This window comes from Apostichopus japonicus, chromosome 19, assembly GCF_037975245.1.
Source record: "Apostichopus japonicus isolate 1M-3 chromosome 19, ASM3797524v1, whole genome shotgun sequence".
NCBI classification, from domain to species: domain Eukaryota; kingdom Metazoa; phylum Echinodermata; class Holothuroidea; order Aspidochirotida; family Stichopodidae; genus Apostichopus; species Apostichopus japonicus.
This window is the reverse complement of record NC_092579.1, coordinates 6,287,427-6,309,566: the sequence shown is the minus strand read 5'-3', so window position 1 is coordinate 6,309,566 and position 22,140 is coordinate 6,287,427. Positions and strand designations below refer to the sequence as shown.

Sequence of the window (22,140 nt, the reverse complement as noted above, 5' to 3'; positions counted from 1 at the left end):
CAATAGCATTTCTTTGTGGGTTCAACTGTCATTGGATACTTTTATGACCTCACCAAGCCTGTCTGCAATCAATTAAAGTTTTTTATTTTTTTTTTCGTTTTTTGTCAGGGAGGGAAATATGTAATGCTATAGCTATATTATGAAACTGCAGCTGGAGTTTTAAGGTCACCTCATGTTTGGTAGTGAAAGTGTGTAAAAATAGTAAAAAAGTACTTTACACAGAACCAATGTTACACTGACTGTAACATGTCATATTGTGGTATAGAAGCATTTTGTACATGTCATTAATAGCCAAGCAATGGTAACATCTAACTAACATGATGAACATGTTGTGTAGCTGAGAAAAAAATTAGGCAGTTTTAATAACATTGGCATGCTTTATGCAGGCTGGGATGAAGGTCACTGGAGGGTCACTGTATGAATGTAATTACTACTCTGTAGGCTTGTGTAAATCCAGAGTGTATCTAGGAGGAGACAAGTAAGAGAGGAATGAAGTACTTAAAGCAGGGTTGTCCAACCTTTTGCAGAGGAGGGCCACATGAACCCTACGCTCGATTTTTCGATTTTTTTCCCTTCTTGGCTATGGCTTCGCTTATCATGAAACTGAGTTTTGTTGCATTTTCAGAGTTTTCATTTTGAAAAAAGACTGTTGACCTACGATACTTTGTTTCAGTTTATTGACTCGGTCAATCCTTAACTGTCCTTTGATACCATCATACTTGCTGGAATGTTTTGTATTGTTATGCCGTTTGATATTGTATTCCTTGAATACTGCTATCGTCGAATGACATATGAGGCATGTGATATACATGATTATATAGCTTCAAATTGTTATCAATAATTCTGCTCACTAAAATTTCGCACCGTAGAGCATCTCTGGCGGGCCGGACGCAACCCTGCGGCGGCCGGACTGTGGCCCGCGGGCCGTAGGTTGGACAACCCTGACTTAAAGGGAGTGAAGACTCAAGCACAAAGAAACGTCTGATGCCGGTAGTCTGACCTAGTTTCGAATGAGGTTTAACAGAAGTGTTAGACACCACCATCGATCCCAGAAAATACACACACAGCTTGCTACAGTCGGTAATTAGACACTAGTGTACAGTCAATATATGCAGCTACGGTCAATACCCACAACACAGTGTACATAGCAGCGATGGACATCTCAGGTCTAGATAAAAGATAACAAGGTATCACGTTTCATTACTGTCTGCATTTTGTAGTGACAAGAAAAACACTTCACTTGCAAGCAACGGAAAGTTAACTTTTTCAGAGGGCGGCACGCGGTTTGGGGCAAGTCTTCGATGCCTTTAATTCAACAGCTTGAATTAACAAAAGCAATTTGAGGCTATCCTAGATAGTGTTCATGCCTTAAGCATGCTATACATTCAGTTCAATGAGGAGTTTACTCATAACTAAGGGCAAGGAGCTACCATTTAAGACTGATATTGTAAAGATACTTTTAAGCTACCTTTTCAAAACCAATGAAAACCATTCATGCTGAGTTTTAACTTCAATGTTAAGGTTCCCATTGATACTGCCCACAGACTGTAAAGGTCCAGTCAAATCTCTGAATAGAGGAGCACTTTAAGGATCAAGTAGGGTCTCATCATTGTAATAACCTTAACTAAATAATGAGATCTTTATGCATCCAACACTACACTTTTTGTGTACTGGACACACACACTTCTCCTACCTAACATGTCCACATGGTGAGAAAGAACAGTTTCTTAAAAGAAAAATCCTTGAAGAGGTATCCACAATATTCATCAGTTTAGAAAAACAGAAATGTAACTCTATACTTAGAGCAACTCTTTTGAACTTTTGTTCACCAACGTCAGACAATTTTAATAAAATCTATTGAAATCTACTGTTCACAATAAAACTATGATTGCAATTTAGAAACATCTGATAGATCAGCATTATATTTTGCAAGTCGGCATTATATATTTACAAATCAGCATTATATTTTGCAAATCAGCATTATATATTGCAAATCAGCATTATATTTTGTAAGTCAGCATTATATTTTGCAAATCAGCATTATATTTTATGTATACAAAGTACAGTGTGAATGAAGGTTGTTTTTCCACTAATCTGGAAATAAAAATTTGACTGTTCAATGTCATGAGATCACTATTAAGGGATTTTAGTATGTAAAAGAAATGAAGTAAAAATAAATAGCACAGAGAATTAACCAACATCAATACAAATAGATGTTTCACTTGTAGTACCGGTGCAACAGCATTAGTATCAGGGCGACAGCATCAGTACAAGTACAACAGCATGAGTATGAGCACAACAGCACAGGTGTTGAATATATTCAACAGTAGACTATGTTTCTATAGACATTTTAATTGTTAAAATTCTGAGACTTCTGGTTGAAATTCCACCATAGAATTGGGGGCTAATTTTGGCAGATGGGATGGCAAAGGTTATTTACAGACATTTCCCAACTTTCCCCACATTGTAACATCCTTTAATGCTATCAAGTGTTACAATTGCTGTCACTGGTCATGGAATATTGTTGGGGGAGACCTCTTGGCGAGCACTGTGGACCAATCAAAATTTAGCTGCACATGGATTAGTAATGTGTCCAAAGTCTCTGTGGTGGACGGCAACAGAGGGGTGGGAACTGCTGGTCGGGGGGTGGGGGGTATGTACTCAGGAATTACTAATTAAAGGTATGTTGTATTGGCCCCAAATATGCCAGATATTCAAATATGGTCACATTTGGTCAGTTCTTACACTGTTTGTATTACCACCTTGGAAGAAATGTACCTCACTGGGACATTCAGTCATCATGTGTGTTAATTTAAAATGTCTGAGAACAATTTGGGGGTAAAGACCCCCAGGAAAGTCCTTTTTAAAACCTTCTAGCAATTATAGCGTGCAATAATTTGGGGCCTATACAGACTACCTTTAAGTTCGGGAATGACTTTTTGGGGACAGACACAATTCACCTATTTAGAGAACTTGCAAAGTTTAACCATCCGTGAAATCACAAAATTTCAGGATATAAAATAAACCAAAAGCAAATCATAGAAACCATCATTACCCTTTAAAATACAGATCCGTTCAAACAAGATTCCTCTTAGCGTTGTGAAATTACGTGAGATGGCATATATCTGCCATCACACATTGGTTCATACATTGGAAGTAATTAAATTAACCTACTTCCATGATCATAATAAGTACTATATCTTAGATTCTCAGAAACAGAAAAACTGGCAGGTCTGTGTAATGAACTGAATAATCTCCTTGCAATTGCCAGCATTTATAGGTTTATAAAACTAAATTTATATTTATAAGTAACATCATGTGCACATATATCTAGGTGGGTAGGCCATGGGGTGGGTGTCTTGAGTTCAGTTCATGTGGTTACACATGCTGTATGCACAGTGTTATATATTCTTCATTTTCAGAAGCCTATATTTTTCTTTCTTTTTTTAACATGGATCTTATTTTTATAATAGAAAATGCCCTTTTCATAAAGAAATTTGAAAACAAAAAGTCAATTGCTCCTTCATCCATCAGTGACAAATGACACGTGAGTAAAACCTAGTGCAAACATATTTTATCATTATATCAAGCCCAGCCTACTTGTTTGCAAAATTTAAAATGTCACCATGGCAACAAAGAGGTTCCTTGGGGAATGCAAACTTTATACTATAATTATCTTTGGTCTTCCTGCCACAAAGCACAATATTTACCCATAAAACTGGCAATAATGAATATATGGAAGAATAGTCTGTCAGTTTAACAGTCTGGGCCAAACTTGCTGGAAAAAGCAAACCTGCATAGTGATAACAGGCTTACTGTATTAAGTGTATATAGTGTTATGTACAGTGGTGCCGTGACAAATATTTCACATCTAGGCATAACAAGTGATATAGTTTTGTGTACTATAATTATATTTGATCTTGTTTAATGCAGAACTTTCAAACAGGATATTGGTTCTTACAATGTTCACAATGTTTGTGACAATATTATTAAACCCTTTTCTATAGGCTCTGCATGTACACACACAAACATATGAACACACCTAATGTAGAACTTTGAAAAGATAATAGTGATTAACTTCAATACATTAAACAAGTACAGTATCTTCATAACACTATAACACTACACTTTGTTAATTATAACATGTTCTTAGCTGAAAACACTAGCCATGGAAATGCTACTCTGCGCTTACTACAGATACTATTCTTGCTTTGTCATTGGCACCAGGGAGCTGTTATCAGAAAAGTAGATCCCTCCTGCCACCATATCCACCTTCCTCCTGATACCCAAGCTCCCTCCTGATACCCAGCTCCCTCCTGGTACCAACGGCAACCTCCCTCCTGGTACCAAACTCCCTTCTGGTACCTTGTTATCATGATAGATGAGGGGCATAGTATGAAGACTGTAGGAGTTAGCAGGGGTCCCGAACACCAAGGGAGGGAGAAATAATCTCCCAACTATATTAATAGCAATTCAAGATTATATGTGAATTGAGTAGGGCACCACTGAAAATTGAGCAGTCTCCCCCCTTCCCCCATCTGAAACTTTTTTTGAAATGCAATATTTAAATGATTCATGTTGTCACTGAAATAGCATCTCAAACCCACACTAAGATAAGGTTCTCACTCATTGGTGTTCTTTTTATAGTTTTGCTGATCAATGGGTACAACAAGACCGTGCTAACTTCCCACAGAAAGCTAATGACAAACCAGTTGGTCATTATATAAGACATTTTAAACATCTCAGCTGCGCAGTCCACCTTTTCACTAAATACTGATATTTGACTTCTAACATTCATGATTAAAAACAAGATATCACTTTTCTTTCGTTCTTCCTAACGACCTTCCCGTAATTCATACACGTTCAAGGTTCACTGACATTGACTTTGGTTTTACAAAATTGGTGGGATTGGCAAGGAAGAGATGAAAAAAAAGCTGATTACAGCCTGTCAAAAGTATCTTTCCTCAGGTGATGGCCAGAAGGCTGCAGAACCCTACGATTAATCCACTTTGCTCGACAATCCATAGCAGGCAAACCTTCGACGTCTCCTCCCAAAGTAAACTCCCCAACAGATTATTAATCAGGAGTCGTGAGAAACTGATCCTGCAAATAACATCGAGACGCCAATTTCCAGCACGTGAGCGAGCTTGACTGGAATTCCGAACAATCCATTTAGGGAGCATTTCTTCATCGGACTAGAAATTTATGTTATTTATGTAGGGCGATTGTTGACTTGATCAAATATAGCCTAATGGATGTTTGGCAGTAGTCTGAGATCTTTGCCTTTGGTACTACTTGCTCAGTTTTTCTTGAGCAATTAAACATTTTATACCAGTGCCGACAAAAGTTCAAGTTCTTGGAAGCTGGTGCAGCTGTTGGTAGTCATCAGAGATAGAGTTTTGGCTTAAAGCTACTGATATCAATTTAAAGGAAAAATAACCAGGAAAGTACAGAATAGTACTACAAACTTTAAAAGTTCCCAACATTTGCATCCAGGGTGGTAGATTGAGTAGGGAAGGAGGGCAGCAGACCAGAACTGGATGATCACTGCTAGGTAAGAGTAGTGTCACCAGGGGAGAGTGGGGGGAGGGAGGCCAGATAGAGGCTGTGAACTTTGCAAAATGGTATATAAATTGGAAAAGAAGAGGAGATGGGACAAACAATACTTTGGCCCCAAAGAAAGTCAATGGGGGTGAGGGTAGGGGGGCAAGTGCTACTGTACAAGGTTGTAAGTACATGGGAAAGTGCAATAGAGAAGTAGAGACAGGTAAACGAGGAGGGCCGTAAAGAATTCATAAGTATGTACATCCTTAGGATATTACATAACTGTAGCAAGCTAGAGGATATATTTGGTCTGGTGTTATTTCAGGAAACATTAGACTCCTCCAACTGAATGGAAGAAAGATCAAGTAAAAATTCTACTTCATGTGTCGGACAGACACCGGGGGCACAACTATCTCGTTTTCTTTCTTTTGTACCGTGGGAGGAGCTAGGATGTTTAGTCATCCATGGGAGAGGTCAAAAGGGAGGGGTGTCTCCTAACCCCTTCAGACATTTTTGGTAAAATGGAGGGTTCCTAGACGCAAATGGTAGTGTGTAACATGAGAATTAAGACGTCAGTTTTTCTCTTACAGGTAAAAATTCTGTAGCAAGGTTCTTTACATTACAGCATATGCAAAAATGTGCTTTTTTTTTTTTTCGTTTTTCCAAGAATCGTTCTGAGCTTCAAATAATATCACACTGTATAACCATTGTTTGTGAATTATGACTTTAAGCTCTGTGATATTGCCAGAATATTCTTCAACAAAATGATGTGTTGTACCTGTATGTCTATACTTTCTTCACCTACAGACGACCAACTGGGAAGAAATGTTGGTTGCCCCTGGTAACAATCCATCAGGAAGAGTAGATATTTACTTTTGAGGCATTTTTTTCCATTTTGCAATCTAAGACTGAGCAGTGTTGAGTTTATATATCATGTGAGTGACAGCACATCATTTTCAAATCTCCAATCTTAAATGATCAGAGAGAACAATGAGAAGAATCCCAAAACATTGACTTTAATAACAGCAAAGTCGTTATCATACAATCAGCCTCTAGCTTCCTCCCCAATCTGCGTGTGGATATTTTTCTTTGTCAAACTTAACCTATTTTGTTGTACTTTTCGTTGTTACCAGGGTAATTTTTCTGCTCTCATTTTCTATTTTTTTTTCTTTCAAGGGGGAGAAAACATGATTAGTCGGCCGACGATCAACAAGACATGAATGATGTAGACGCTAGTCTTTGTTGACCTATCAGGATGAGGACAAACTCGAACGACTCGAGTCAGACAAGAACGTCGAAAAAAAACAGCATCTCGAACAACCAAATAGAGAGAGGCCTTTGCAGACTCTACAAACAATACAACTTTACAAGAGCCCAAGGGCACTGTGGTTCCTTGCTTGGGGTATATGACAATACACATAATATTATCAAGCAAGATTGGGCTCAAATAGTCCAAGTAATTGTGGTCCTACATGTTCCCATAAAGTAACCAACACTATAGCCAAAATATGATCAGATTTTTGATCAAAAGGCACTTTTGAGATCTAAATATGGCGTCGAAAATGTAAGAAGTATAAGAGACCTACAAGTGTGTCAACAGATATGATAACATTGGTGACCTCAGATGACATGACCTTTAAGTTTCAAAATGTTCCACCACCCCATTCACAACTTGTCCCAAAATATCAACCATGTCACACCTTGGCATTGAGATTTAATTGCATTAAATGTCAAAAAATTAACTTTGAACTTGTATACATAACTTCACACACAAAGGTCACCCGGAGGTCAACCATTTGACATTTTTGATCGGTGAGACCTAAATAGAGCCTGACTGTCAAAATTCAAACAATTTTTCTTTGCCCATTTTCTCCCCCCAAAATACTACTTTTTTAACATTAGCTGACCTTTGGTGACGTTGGATCACATGACCATTAAGTTTGAAAATATTCCCCTATACCATTTGCAACTTGTCCAAAAAAATCAACCTTGTCACTGGGAGTTATTGCATTAAATGTGTGAAAATTAACTTTGACGTCATATAACTTCGCACACGAAGGTCACACGGGGGTCAACCCATTGACATTTATGATCAGAAGGTACCTTTAACATCTGAAAATAGCATCGAAACTGTAAAAATCCACAAAACACGAAAAGGTCACCAGAGGTCAAATTAAGGTCAAGGGGTCACCCAGATGCGGGTCGACAAATGGATTACATTGAAGCAACTCCCAACCCTAACGGACATTTCGTTCTCAAGTTATCGCAAAAATACTAGTTTGTTTTAACATTAATTGACCTTTGGTGACCTTGTATCACATGACCGTTATGTTGGAAAATATTCCCCTATACCATTTGCAACTACTCCAAAAATATCAAGCTTGTCACACCTTGGAACTGGGAGTTATTGCATTAAATGTCTGAAAATTAACTTTGACCTCATATAACTTCACACACGAAGGTCACACGGGGGTCAACCCATTGACATTTATGATCAGAAGGTACTTTTAACATCTGAAAATAGCATCGAAACTGTAAAAATCCACAAAACACGAAAAGGTCACCAGAGGTCAAATTGAGGTCAAGGGTCACCCAGATGCGGGTCGACAATTGGATTACATTGAAGTAACTCCCAACCCTAACAGACAAATTGTTTTCAAGTTATCGCAAAAATACTAGTTTTTTATCATTAATTGACCTTTGGTGACCTCGGATCACATGACCGTTAAGTTTGCAAATATTCCCCTATACCATTTGCAACTTGTCTCAAAATATCAACTGGGTAACACCTTGGTACTGAGAGTTATTACACTAAATGTCTGAAAATTAACTTTGACCTCATATAACTTAACATACAAAGGTCACCTTGGGTCAACTTATTGACATTTTTGATTGATGAGACCTAAATTAGAGCATCAAACTATACAAATTCAAACATTTTTTTCTTTGCCCATTTGCTACCCCCAAAATACTAGTTTTTTAACATTAATTGACCTTTGGTGACCTCGGATCACATGACCGTTAAGTTTGAAAATATTCCCCTATACCATTTGCAACTTGTCCGAAAATATCAACCATGTCACACCTTGGAACTGGGAGTTGTTGCATTAAATGTCTGAAAATTAACTTTGACCTCGTATAACTTCGCACACGAAGGTCACACGGGTGTCAACCAATTGACATTTTTGATCGGAAGGTACCTTTGATATCCAAATCTAGCATCAAAACCAAACATTTTCTTTTTTGCTCGTTTCCTCCCAAAATAAGCACATTTTTTCTAATGTGACCTTTGACCTTTTGACCTTGGTTTCAGATGTAGTTTAATCTCCTGATTCCAAAAAACAAAACGACAAGTCTGTACAACCATCCTAACTCTGACCGAAAAACTTTGACCCCATATAACTTTGCACATAAAGGTCACACGGGGTCAACCTGATGACATTTATGATCAGAAGGTACCTTTGACATCTGAAAATACCATCAAAACTGTAAAAATCCCCAAAAACATGTAAAGGTCACCAGAGGTCAAACTGAGGTCAAGGGTCACCCAGATGCGGGTCGACAATTGGATAACATTGAAGCAACTCCCAACCCTAACGGACATTTCGTTCTCAAGTTATCGCAAAAATACTAGTTTTTTATCATTAATTGACCTTTGGTGACCTCGGATCACATGACCGTTAAGTTTGAAAATGCTCCCCTAACCAGTTCACAACTTGTCCCAAAATATCAATCTTGTCGCACATTGGCACTGGGAGTTATTGCAGTTTTAATATTTTCGGTTTTTGGACCATAACTGACCTTTGGTGACCTTTGTCGGCACCAGAAACAATAGGGCACACCTTCTCCATATGGCGGATCTATAGTCCAAGTTTGGCCTCAATCCAACATTCCCTTATTGAGATAGAGCGTACCCAAGCAAGTGTCACAGACACACACACACACATACACACATACATACATACACACACACGCCAACCTGACTGCATAGGTTCCTTTTGCTAAAGCAAGGAACCAAAAATGACTACTTTGCCCTTTGGTTTCATTATTAATGCTTTTTCCATGTGTGTCGAGAACGAGATAATTGCATAGCTGCGTTCATGAAGGTTGGAAAGAGTACAGCGATGTTTTCGTGTTTTTCATTTGTCAACAACCTTGGAGAATTCGATTCAGGAGTTGCTGCGGCATGCTGCACTTTTGAGTTCGCATCGCCTCGTGTTGAAATGTAAAAAGCACAGTTCGGTTTCATCTTGCAAAAAATAGCAATTTCACTTATTACCAAACACCAGAATGCTTGCCATGGCTTCAGCATGGATGTCAAGTTTATTCTATAGATATAGTTTCACTGAACAACATAAAGGCACAGGAAGAAATTAGAATCGAGGAATAAGTGGCCCTGAAAAAAAATCTGTAAAAGCAAGTGACAGTTGCTTATTTTTTCTCTGATTTTAATTTGTGGAAAGGATGTGCCAAAATGAACTGCCTTGTGTGTGACAAAGGGTACAGTAGAAGAGTACTGGTAGGATCCAGGTCAAGAAACCCAACCACTATATAGAGCAACAAAGATTCCCAAAAACACTGAAGAGACATTGCAAAATCAGAAAATAGGCAAAGTAAAGGTGTATCACTTAATGTAAAATGCTGTGCTGCTAAAGGAGGGAGACTTTTTTCCTCCCTCTGGCATTAGGAGTATTGAGAACCAGTTTATACCTGGGAACAATCATGTTACTAGGCCTCCCTCCCCTGCCCCTCCCTTCCCATTATGAGACTCATAGGTGTAGGAGGCGAGGGGGGCTGGGGGCTGCAGCCCCCCAACCAAAAATTTGTGTGAAAATTCGGGCAATATGCTGAGAATTTTTCGGGCACCTACTGAAAGAAAAATAATTTGCTATGTGTTTTTCAATGGTTAAACTGATATTATTATGATCATTATTATTGTAACTACTTTCCCAATAATTATAACCAATATGTAAGGGTAATAACACGGCAAATGATTGTATGTTATTGGTATGCGATGTAATAACCGACGCATGCCTATATGATATGCACATTAACATGTTTATGCACGCGAAAAATTTTGGTAATATTTTTTTTTCGGGCAAGCCGTTACAGCCCCCTCCCCAAATCAAATTGGGCTCCTACGCCTATGATGAGACTATATTATTCCATACCCAGGATATTTCCAGCCATGTAATTGACCCAGCTCCTCCTGCCCAAGCTGTAGTCCCCTGTGACCCCTTCCCCACCCCCCCACCTTCCCTCCACCTCTTTTCAAACCTAAATATTTACTGCACAACTCATTCAGAAGAAACTTTTCTTCACTCCCCATGGTGAGAATACTGCCCAATTGAAAGTCTTCATAAAATGTCAACTTCTCTGTAATCAATCTATTTTTTGGGTAGAACAACATGTAACCTTAGGCTACCTTCCACCACAGTAGAGGTAATAAAAACATACTCTCTTTTATATTTCTTTTCCATTTTTTTATGTTGTTGTTGTTTTTTTATTCCTTCTTTACTTTTTTTTATATTTTTTTTAAGGCAAACCTTAAATTTATCCCAACAAGCTCTTCTGACCTCTAACCTTGTACCTTTGTCACCAGAGATTATACTGACATATAAATCAGTCAAAATTGATGAAACTGACTGTAAAAACAGAGAAATTGTTTCCAGACTCCTTGGACTTTCTGGAGAAAATACTTTCTGATTTATGAATCTGAAGTTCAAATTTCAGGATTAATTTATCTTTATAGAATTCTGAGACATTGACAGGGGAAGAAAAGACAACTCAGATAATAACAAATCCATAAATTTGTCACCTGGATTGAGGGAGAAAGACCAACAGAACTGAGGAAGCAGGATGCAGTGTATCAAGTTCACTGTGCAGATAAAAGAATGTTGTTTGTCTGGAAATAACCATTATTTATAGGAGGAAAGTGGCAGCTCCTCTCTGTTATATAGGGCGGTTGGAGGAGTATGTGCTCCATCCACTGCATATACATGAAACCAAGATAAGAGCAAGGTTAGACATAATCCAAAGATTCCCCAAACCTTACCTGCAGTGGCGGAGCTAGGGGTATTGGTCAGGGGGAGGGCAAGAATGGTCTGTAGGGGCGCTTTCGACACTATCTAAGCAGAGCGCCACCACAGGTTGGCGCGGAGTGTACAGAAATTTTTTGAGTAAAGATGCTCCCTAGATCACCGGAAATTACCCTTTCCGGGCCTTGCTTATTTGCAGATAATGTGACAAATGTCAAAAGGTAGATGCAAGCGCAATAAAAAAGTCAATAATCGTGAATAAGTAAAAAGTGGTAAAAAGCTGAAAAGGGCGCCAACAGTACATTTGAGTCCATCAGGGGGGGCATCCGCCCCCCCCTGACTGTATGGACGCTCCGCCACTGCTTACCTGGTTTGTAAATTAATGAGCGACGTACTCACCTCATATGACCTCATGCATTACCGTACTTACCTCGCTCTAGCATCTAGCAATTGCCAGCCTCTCGTGCAGGCATCCCTCTTCTTATCACTCTTGATAACCGTTATCAATCTGTATCATCCTATGGCCATATACACACACAAACAATTGCCAGATGCTAGAGCGAGGTAAATATGCTAATGCATGAGGTCATATGAGGTGAGGGAGTACGTTCTGTGAATTATGAATTTGTAGACACTTAAAAGTGGACAGAGTAGAAGACAGGAAGTGGATGGTCTCTGTGTACCAAAAGGCTACCAGATGGCTCTAGAAAGTCAACCTCGGAACAAGAGAGTGCAGAAGGTTTGAGAATATAGGTTTGTGTAAATGAGGCAGAGTCATTCTCTTTTCTTTGCCACATTTGATATGGGAACATTTACGGAAATAGTGCACACAAGGTTCTTTTCTTCCTCCACACCACACCACCTCCCCTTCCCTTCTCCTCCCATCCCCTTCCCCACCTTTTTTTGAGGAACAAGGAATTATAACACCCATATGTAACAAAAAATATTCAAACAGTACACAACTTGATTCAGAGCTATAAATACCACAAAATATTGCACAAAAAATACTAACAAAGATCGCATTTTACTATACCATTACTGCAGGTACACTACCTACCATTACACCAACCACACACAGATCTGTTAGGTACACTACCCACCATTATACCAATCACACACAGATCTGTTAGGTACACTACCCACCATTCCACCAACCACACACAGATCTGTTAGGTACACTACCCACCATTACACCAACCACACACAGATCTGTTAACAGTATCAGTATGTACAATCTTTAGGTTCAAACTCTTACCTCTTTCTCCCATGGCACTGTTATTTTAAATATAAATATTGATTGATACCATACACTTGAATTCAAAGTAGTAATGACTCCCCCCCCCCCCCCTCTTTTAACTCTTTTCAATTATAAAGGATCCCAGACCACACTTAAATCTGGGAGAATGGAAAATCTGTTTGCACAAAGGGAAAGATACTGGCTTAAAAATGACCAAGGGTCAAGTCTTCTCTTTTATTCCCTCTTGCATTTTGCAAAGGGCAAGCTGGACAAAGTTGAATGGCCTGACAGACTGGGTTTTAATTAAACTGTTGTAAAGGCAGAGTGATCTGGATGTGGGAAAATTGTTGCTGTTTCATTGAACCTTCTGGAAATATGGGCATATACTGTATGGTGAAGAAGGATGAGGGCTGTAATGCTTAGCAGAATTGCAAGGTATAACTGACTCTTAGTAAATAAATCACAAGATATCATTTGAATTGCAAAAATGGCCAAATGGAGAGTAACTGTTCGGAGGATGCAAATATACAGCCAGAGTTGAAATCTGATGTTTAGTATTCCAAATTTAAAGAAAATGCCAAATTTTGATGATTTTTTTTTTGGGGGGGGGGGTGAGACTGAGACACAATCTCCAAATTATTAGTTATCCTAGGGTAGTAACTGTCTAGATTGAAGAGTATGCGACTTCATGATATAGACCAGATAAACACGGTAGGTGGACATTTAGAACTTTTAGACTGCATTACTGTAATACAAAGGTCTCCCTACCTGCATCGTCCCATCCAAATCCTACTCCCAGGAATAAAATAAATGAATGCTTACAAGTGATATAACCTTCACATCGAGCTTGAATACTGAGTCTTAAAGTGTAGTAGGCCTTGGAACTCTGAAACAACTAATTAACGGCTCTAACAAATATGGCCGAAACTGACAAATCTCTATCTTTGAACGTTCACATGTGAGATGGGTCACATTGTCCTCTCGCTTCAAAACATTACAGGTATAAAGGTCACTGTAAGCATGTGAACACAATTAAGTTGACACTTTGAGTCATGTCCATACTGTATACTGTAATAGATTTAAGCTTTTATGTCCCCTCTATCAGTTGCTGACTGCAAACATATGTCGGATCTGAGAGAGTCACTTCCAAACAGCGCCGTAATTAGCTGGCGTTGATGTCAGCAATAACAAAAGCAGCAATTCTGAATGTGAGAATTTTATGTCAACGATCGATTGACAGCGAGCACTGTACCATCTTCTTCCAGTCATTAAACATTTCTGAAGATGTCAAATATGCCTTTTCCCCTCAACATGTGATAAACAAAGCCTTCAATATTTCTCAATTAACCCAGCAGGGTAAAAAAGTTCTCATACGATGTCAATCTCTGGGACAGTAGAGACCAGATTACGAGAGCCGGGGGGAAATTTGCGAGCAGCGATAAGATCTGACAATGATGAATCAACGTCATCATCTCCCATACACCCCAGTCGTTACTTTGAAAGGTGTTTCAGAGAAGGCTTGTCAACGTAGTGAAGACGTGTTCATGTATACAACTCACACCGGTTTCTAACGATCAAGTATCCCATTAACGTGTAATCATACAGAATCATCATCGCAGAGAGCAAACACGGGACAAAGATTGCATTCCAAGTGTTATATGAAGATTTACATTCCAGGTATTATGAAGTTTCATTTCTCTAATGAAGAATATGAGGTCTCAGCATCACAAAACATCAACCGTGCGACAGAGAGCACAGGCATCTTGAGGGACATGGAAAATTCAAGGATACTTTAATAATAAGCAGTGACTAGTTGCTCAGTAACTTCTTCCTGAATTGCAAGTAGTGGACACTAAGAAATTAAAACCAGGCATGAAAAGAAATTAAAACCAGGCATGAAAACGAAGGTTGAAAGTTCCTGACATAAACATGGGTGATAGACTTCAGATTGGAAGCTTCAGGAGAAGGAGGATGATAGTGACTTTAGATAGGGTCATTGGGAGCACAGGGCAAGAATGTTCCCAATTATTAGGCTAGGGTATATATAGCTGGAGTGCATCTAGGTAACGGAGACAGGTAGGTAAGGAGTGAAGTAAATGATGAGTTCTCAGCATCACAAACATCAACTGTGCAACAGAGAGCACTGCAACTTGAGGGACCAGAGTACTGCATATAGTTCAATATGTCTTTAATTCAGTAACCAACTGAATAAATTGAATGGAAGGATTTCAGATGCAACTATCATAGTTTACTGACATGATACATTACTGTTTGTTAGTGTTCCACGGTACTGTTTGTTAGTGTTCCACTGTACTGTTTGTTAGTGTTCCACTGTACTGTTTGTTAGTATTCCAGTGTACTGTTTGTAAGTGTTCCACAGTTCTCTTTATTAGTGTTCCACGGTACTGTTTGTTAGTGTTCCACTGTTCTGTTTGTAAGTGTTCTACGGTACTGTTTGTTAGTGTTCCACTGTACTGTTTGTTAGTGTTCCACTGTACTGTTTGTTAGTGTTCCACTGTACTGTTTGTTAGTGTTCCACAGTACTGTTTGTTAGTGTTCCACTGTACCATTTGTTAGTGTTCCATTGTACATTTTCTGCAGTAAAGTCGCATACTTTTGTAAGCACTTTTATTCAGGCCTGCATGGTAACCTTCTGTGCTGACCCGATAATGAAATGCTCGCATAAACTTTCTATGAATGCCCAGGATCTATATATGCAAAACAACACACAGTACATACCTACATAGTCTCAAGGGCAAGACAACAATAAGTGCCACCCATTCCCTTCTTCTACTTCCCCCCACGACCTCCTTCCCCACCCACCAAACCTCTCCCCCCTCCAAAATCTCTGTCACACTACTTCTGCAAAATTTCCATACAAAAGTCAGACCTACCTGTACCAATTCAGTCCTTCCTCGTAGGACTTATCAAAGAAATGCACCTCCGGCCCTGGCGCCACTATCTTGGGGTGAAGCCTCAGATATTCCAAGAGGGCCCTGGTGCCACTCTTTTTGACACCAATAATTATTGCTTGGGGTAACCGTTTCACAAAGTCTGGAGATCTCTTGTGACCCCGTTTTAAACCTTTTTTACCGTGTCTCTCGTTGGAATCTTCGCTGTCTAAGCTGCTAGATACCGTCTCTGCACCCTGGACTAGTCTACTCTTCGACCTCTGTCTGTCCAAGAGTTCATCCCAGCCGAGTTCGATGGAACTGTTAAACCTGAGGTCTGATATTCTTCTGTTGTAAACGAGTCTTTCCGAAGGGCTCAGTCCATGTTTATGAGATGGCTTAGAATCTGTGTAAGTCTCCACGTAAAAAATCAAGAATATGAAGCACGAGACTCCCGCGAACAATGCCTTCCTTCGGAATCGCCAAATCATGTTCTTAAGATCCATCCTACAAGCACTGTGTTGAGAAACAAAAGAAGATGAGAGACAGGTAAGAGAGGAGGGCAATAAAATACCCTGGTCAAATTTATCACTTTATGACAGCAACCAGAAGTGCAAAGTAAATCGGCAGTGAGGGGGCGGGGAGGGAATCTTTAAGGAATCTGAAGGTTTCCTTCTGGAAATATTACATTTTCGATTTAAGTCGAATATGAATCCACACATAACAGCCAACAATGTAGGCACTTTGGGTGGTAGAATGAGACGTAAGGGCATTGACCGGAGGGGTCGGTCATAGAGGGCACCAGTTCACTCCAGGCAAGGTAGGACAAGAGTGCTAAGGTTGTGGGGAGACAGGTAAGCGAGGAGGGAAGTCAAATATCCTGGTCAAAATATAGAAGTTCATGACAGCAACCAGAAGTGCAAGTAAAAATGCAGTGAGGGGGTGGGGAGGGAATCTGTTAGGAATCTAAAGGTTTCCTTACGGAAAATATTACATTTGCCAGATTGCCAGTCTGTTCTCGATTGACAGAAAAAAAGGACTGTTACAATGCACTATGAGCACCACACCCAATAATTCAAACGACAAATGTACACGCTAACATCCAACTATGACTTCAGTAATACACATGAAGCAAAATGCAAAGGCGAATCCTGTTATAGGAATCCTGGCCTCCTCAATTGCAGTACCCCAAACAATATCAGTTGTTCCTTAGGACAGTTGAATTTTTCAGTTTTTTAATCAGCTGAATTAATCATGCGATCGCCGTGGTGATGCCGGGAGGATGTTATTACCCTCCAAAAAAGGAAAAAAAATGCTCAAACAAAATTTTTTGCACATAATTTAAAATGAATGAAATTCAAAGAGTTCCAAAGCTAGAAAGACAAATTGCTGTAGGTGGAAGGAGGGAGGAACCTGAGATGTTGATGAATTTGATGAAGAATCTACATGCATCCTAGAAGATGACTCATCAACCCTTAGAGGAGTCACCCTCTGGGGAAAGAGGCAGCACTTCTGTCAAAAGGAGCAAGACCTGTACAAAATATAAAGTCTACACCGGATCTCGGCGACATGCTTTTCCAGAAATCTGCTTGGAGCTGGTGGCGGTTTAGAACCCAATATCCGAATTATCTTTCCTGACATGCGCATACGTACGGAACCGAGCTGACGCATCGCACTCGACAGACATTTTGAAAAATAGGTCTTATAGATATCGAATAATTAGCAATATTTTGTCACCGAGACAAAGACATCCTCTACATTATGGAGCCGATAAATTATCTCTGTCTTACTGTTTTAATTTTTTTGGGAAGGGGAAAAGAGAGGGGAAGTGAAGAAAGGGGAGGTGGAAAGGGCGGAATAGTTTTGTTTATCTTAATGCTACTCTGAATGATAACTTGGGGTTCGAAGAAAAGTCAACATTTATTAAAGATAAAATTATAGGTATATTATAGGTATATATACAGGTATATTGGTATGCCCAGAAATGAACTATAAAGCTAACAAGGGTTCACCTACAGAATGATAGCTTAATTATTGGCTAAAACGACGTACATAAAATTAGGCAACAACAGCTGCTTCTGACGTCCTTGTCCCAACCATTTAGATGATCAATGTTCATAGAAGACAGGTAGATGTTATTCCAGGCGATATTCTATCAGTTAAGGGTTACACACACTGCAGGCGACATCAGTGACCAAGTTATACATAAAACTGGTTCCCATAGCAACATGCTACATGTATGCAAAATATTAAATTGTATTTCAATGAAAGAGGAGACAAAGAGAATTCTGTGCATCCATGACGAGATAAGAATGTCAGTATTAAGGATTTGTAACCCAAACCTGTTTCCATCAAATGTAACAAAAGGAATTCTGAGATGTTGTTTCACTTTTAACTAAAACAATCAATCTCCTTCTGGATATTTCTTTTAATTTCAAAACGAACCAGAAAGTCCACAATAGAAGAAAAAAGAGAGCTCAATCTGGTATATAAACAGTTAACTACTCTTGGTTTGAGCTTTAAATACAGGGTTGTAGCCTCTATGGGAATAGTAAGATGTACCTCATCCATTCACATGGATCAGAGGTTGTGACACTTTTACTGAACTTCAAACCAAGAGTTTTGAAAGTGTCATCATCCTTGCTACAGGCCAATGAACATAATTGTTCCTCCAGTAGTGGTTGCATCTGGAGAAATATTCCAAAGATTTATCCTTTACTTGTACCAATTTTTCAATGTAACACAAGGTGTTTATAGGGAACGTACCATTTCTATGACAGTGTAAAAAAAATTCAGTTGATACAACCCTAGCTTTCATATCCCAAATGCAAGGTTCTTCCTCTCCATGTCTTGAGGGCATACGGAACAAACCTTTTCTAATTTCAAGGTATAGTTTTCTGGGACATTTATTGTTCTAGCTAGCAGCCCTGGTATTTATTCAGGTGCAGCGGTGTGGTCATGGCGATGATGACAACGGATGTCTTCTTACAATGAAGGAGGTCCTAAATTTTTGGATAACTGATGTCAAAACAAGAGTGGAGGAATCTATCATATCAACAGCTTCGCCTTCCTCCTCCATGGAAAAATACCATCGCTATCAAAGAATGTGTTAATAGCTCACATCTATGCCGGGCCTATGACATATACATGCGTATCTGTCTACAGCTGGAAGAGCTATACACTTCAGAACGTTATAAATACTATAATCACCTCTCCAGCTCCCTTAAATTTTAAATCCCTGATACTTATGCACCTGGATAAACGTTAATGGAAAGTACCGAACGTTCCGACAGAGTCGATTAAGCATTACTATGGATGAAATCAATTTTAAGTGTTTATGTTAGAAATGCATACCATTTTTTGCCATTAATTTTCTCTGTTGTCTTTTCATGGGATCGTACCATTGGGGAATGTGAAAGGGGTTAAGGTGATAACATAGAGGATGCATACTGTGTTATTTCCCTTTTCATTTCTTTTGCTGCTCAATTGCAAGTAAATAAAAAGCTAAAGCAGCCCCTCTTTCACAGTTTATGACCCCACAAAATATCCTCACCTCCTACAAAACAATATTCATACCAGTTTGTAGAGGTCTGTACAGTATGATAATAGCTCTGTACATACATCTATCGAAATCTAAATGGACAACTCACTGTGTCTAAAACGCTCAGTCTGTAAGTACTATTAAACAACTTCTATAGTTAAGTCTTGCTGTAACACAGCTCTAAAATCTCTTTACAATATAATACACCCAAGTTCTATTGTTGTCTAGTGAATACAATAGTATCTGTGTCATCTGAAATCAACCAACACGGATAATGGAGCATGTCTGACCTAAACAGAAACAAGGTCAAAATATAATACAGGATCAACAACAATACAATACAATACAATACAATTTGAAAAGCTGTCTGCAATATTAAAATGAAAGTAAAGGACAACACTTCTGATATCGAATCAAACTTTGGCTGTAGCAACCAAAAAATCTATAACACTAGAATATAAAAAGGTTTTTTATTTTGCACAATTTGGCATAGTATATAGCTGAAAGTTGAAAAGGGATTTTTTTTATCGATTAGTCTTGGTTACAGAACGGTTGATGTATTCCTTGTGCTCTGCCTTAACAGTAGAGATGGTGGTTGGGTGTGCTTTCCCTTTAAGGTACAGATGATGGTCTGGGTGTCCTTACCCTTAAAGGTTGATTTTATGATTGGGTGTTCTTTCCCTTTAAGAGAGAGAGATGACAGTTGGGCGCTTTCCCTTTAACATAGAGGTGAATCGTTGTGTTAATTCCCCTTTAACATAGAGATGATAGTAGATTGAACTTCCCCTTTAAGACAGATGACAGTTGAGTGTGCCTCCCCTTTAAGACACAGATGACAGTTGGACATGCTTTCCCTTTGATATTTAAAGATGATGTGTTGGGTGCATTTCTCCTTTAAGGTAAAATGATAGCTGAATATGTAAAAACAATTAAATATACCTTTCACTGCCATACTTTTTTAAGAGGTTGACAGAAGGGTTGCATCACAAAGAGTATAAAGGTTATAACCCTAAAACTCTCACCAAATCAGAATTGACAGAAATGTTGATATTTTTATCGTTTCCCAGTTTAGTCATAGATCTAAAAATATTGCTCAAACCTCCTGTTATTTTTGCAAGGAAATTTCATACTTTGCTTGTAATCCATCACTTTTTTGAATTCCAATAAGAAACTTGAAATGATTACCAAAAGTCTACAGGAGGTTAAATACTTTAAAGGGGTCAGTGGAAGCAGATTAATGAAATTTGGATGTGACCAATTTTGCTTCCCTGAATGGCTGACTGCCAGCCAGCCAGAAAATGAGGGCAATAGTTGCCTAACTTAAAGTGACATTTAAGAGAGTTATTTTACAACTTCCATTTAATAAGTTGTACCCATGTTGTTGGTACAGTTTTGATGCTATGCAAGTTTATGCAATAACTAACATCCCAGGGACACAGGACTAAGATTAGGGGGGTAGGGGGAGGGGGCAAGAGGATGGGACCTGAGGGGCTTTGAAATTGTGCTACAGGTGTTTATATGGCCTCATATATAAACTCATTGCTGCTCAGAGGAACCTGCTTTTCCATATCATTGACTTTACTAGTCCAAATTCTAGTCAAAGATGATCATAACACACAATTTGGAACTTTCTGTGAGAACGCTTTGTTCATTTTTTGAGAACATGGAAAATTATAAAAATGTGAAGAAATCTCTAGGTGACAGAAAAGGGTTTAAAACTTACCGGAATTACTTGAGAAACATTTCTTTGGTAAACAAGTTGTCCAAGAGCACCTCTTTATGCTTTGACTAATTCAAATAAAATTCAAATTATCATCAAAATTAATAATTAAATTGAGTGACACCTACATTTGGCAAAAACTGCGGGAGAGTAACAACCAAAGGGTGTACATACAACTGATAATGTTCAATACCTACATGTATGCAGTCACATACTTTATATATATGTATGTAGACAGGTATCCTAGACTTACAACACAACATTCTCAAAACTTGTTTACACAGCACATTCCATGAGTCCTCAAAGTCACAAATCATATTTTAGGAATAAATTATGGCCAGGGATCCCAAAATAAAACATTTCTACACCTAAAAGGACCTCCTTTGGGAATGGAAGTTTAAAGTGACTACCTGATGACAGGCGAATTGACTGATATGCTAACCAGAAAGCAGGTTGGCTGTTGTGATTTCTTGTCATACAATTTACTCAAAATTCCAAATAACTGACAAGTGAGTTACCAGAAGAGATCGCATATTTCCAGCTTTTATGTGCATCACTCCCTTGTGGGCGGGCATCAACCATTTAATTCACTGTTAAGGATTTTACAGTACAGAATTTTTTTTCCAAAATGTTTCAATATCCAGAAAGAACAGTCTCCCTATGTGAAATATAGACACATCTATGTATGAATAAAAGGCCATTTTCATTTACCAAGTTTGATCTAGGAAATCAACCAACCATCCCTTTAATTATTATTATTAAATGAATGAGAGTTACATGACATTGTTTATACACTGTGAAATATTTTCACAACTCACTGCCAAAGTAAAAGTCGTCCAGTGTAAATCACAGGGAAAGTCGCCAATGTTGAATAAAATTGAGATAACCTGTTGACCCATTGAAGCTCAGAGGGCAAACTGATAAGGCCAGCTTTACTGCAAAACTATCAACTCTTTGAAGCATAATTCATTCCTGGATGACTGTATGTTTTGTTGAAGACCTATTGTATACAGCCCCTTGACTTAACTAACTGAACTGACTTTGACCAAACTAAGTTCACAGATTAATTGTACTGTGAACTTGGAATTATCATATTTAAAAGGTTTTCAGACTTTTGACATATGTTGACCTCATGCGCCCTTTGACCTCTACAAATTTCATATGGTTCT

At 38.7% G+C, this 22,140-nt stretch overlaps 1 protein-coding gene across 1 annotated transcript in view; it reads right to left on the bottom strand.

The window, feature by feature from the left end:
• LOC139960196 (heparan sulfate glucosamine 3-O-sulfotransferase 6-like) overlaps positions 1–22,140 on the bottom strand; it is a 51,323-nt gene that overhangs the window by 6,770 nt on the left and 22,413 nt on the right. Inside the window, exon 2 of the mRNA XM_071958382.1 lies at positions 15,714–16,226. Within this exon, the coding sequence (XP_071814483.1) occupies positions 15,714–16,226 (513 nt within the window). The remainder of the gene's footprint in view (positions 1–15,713; positions 16,227–22,140) is intronic.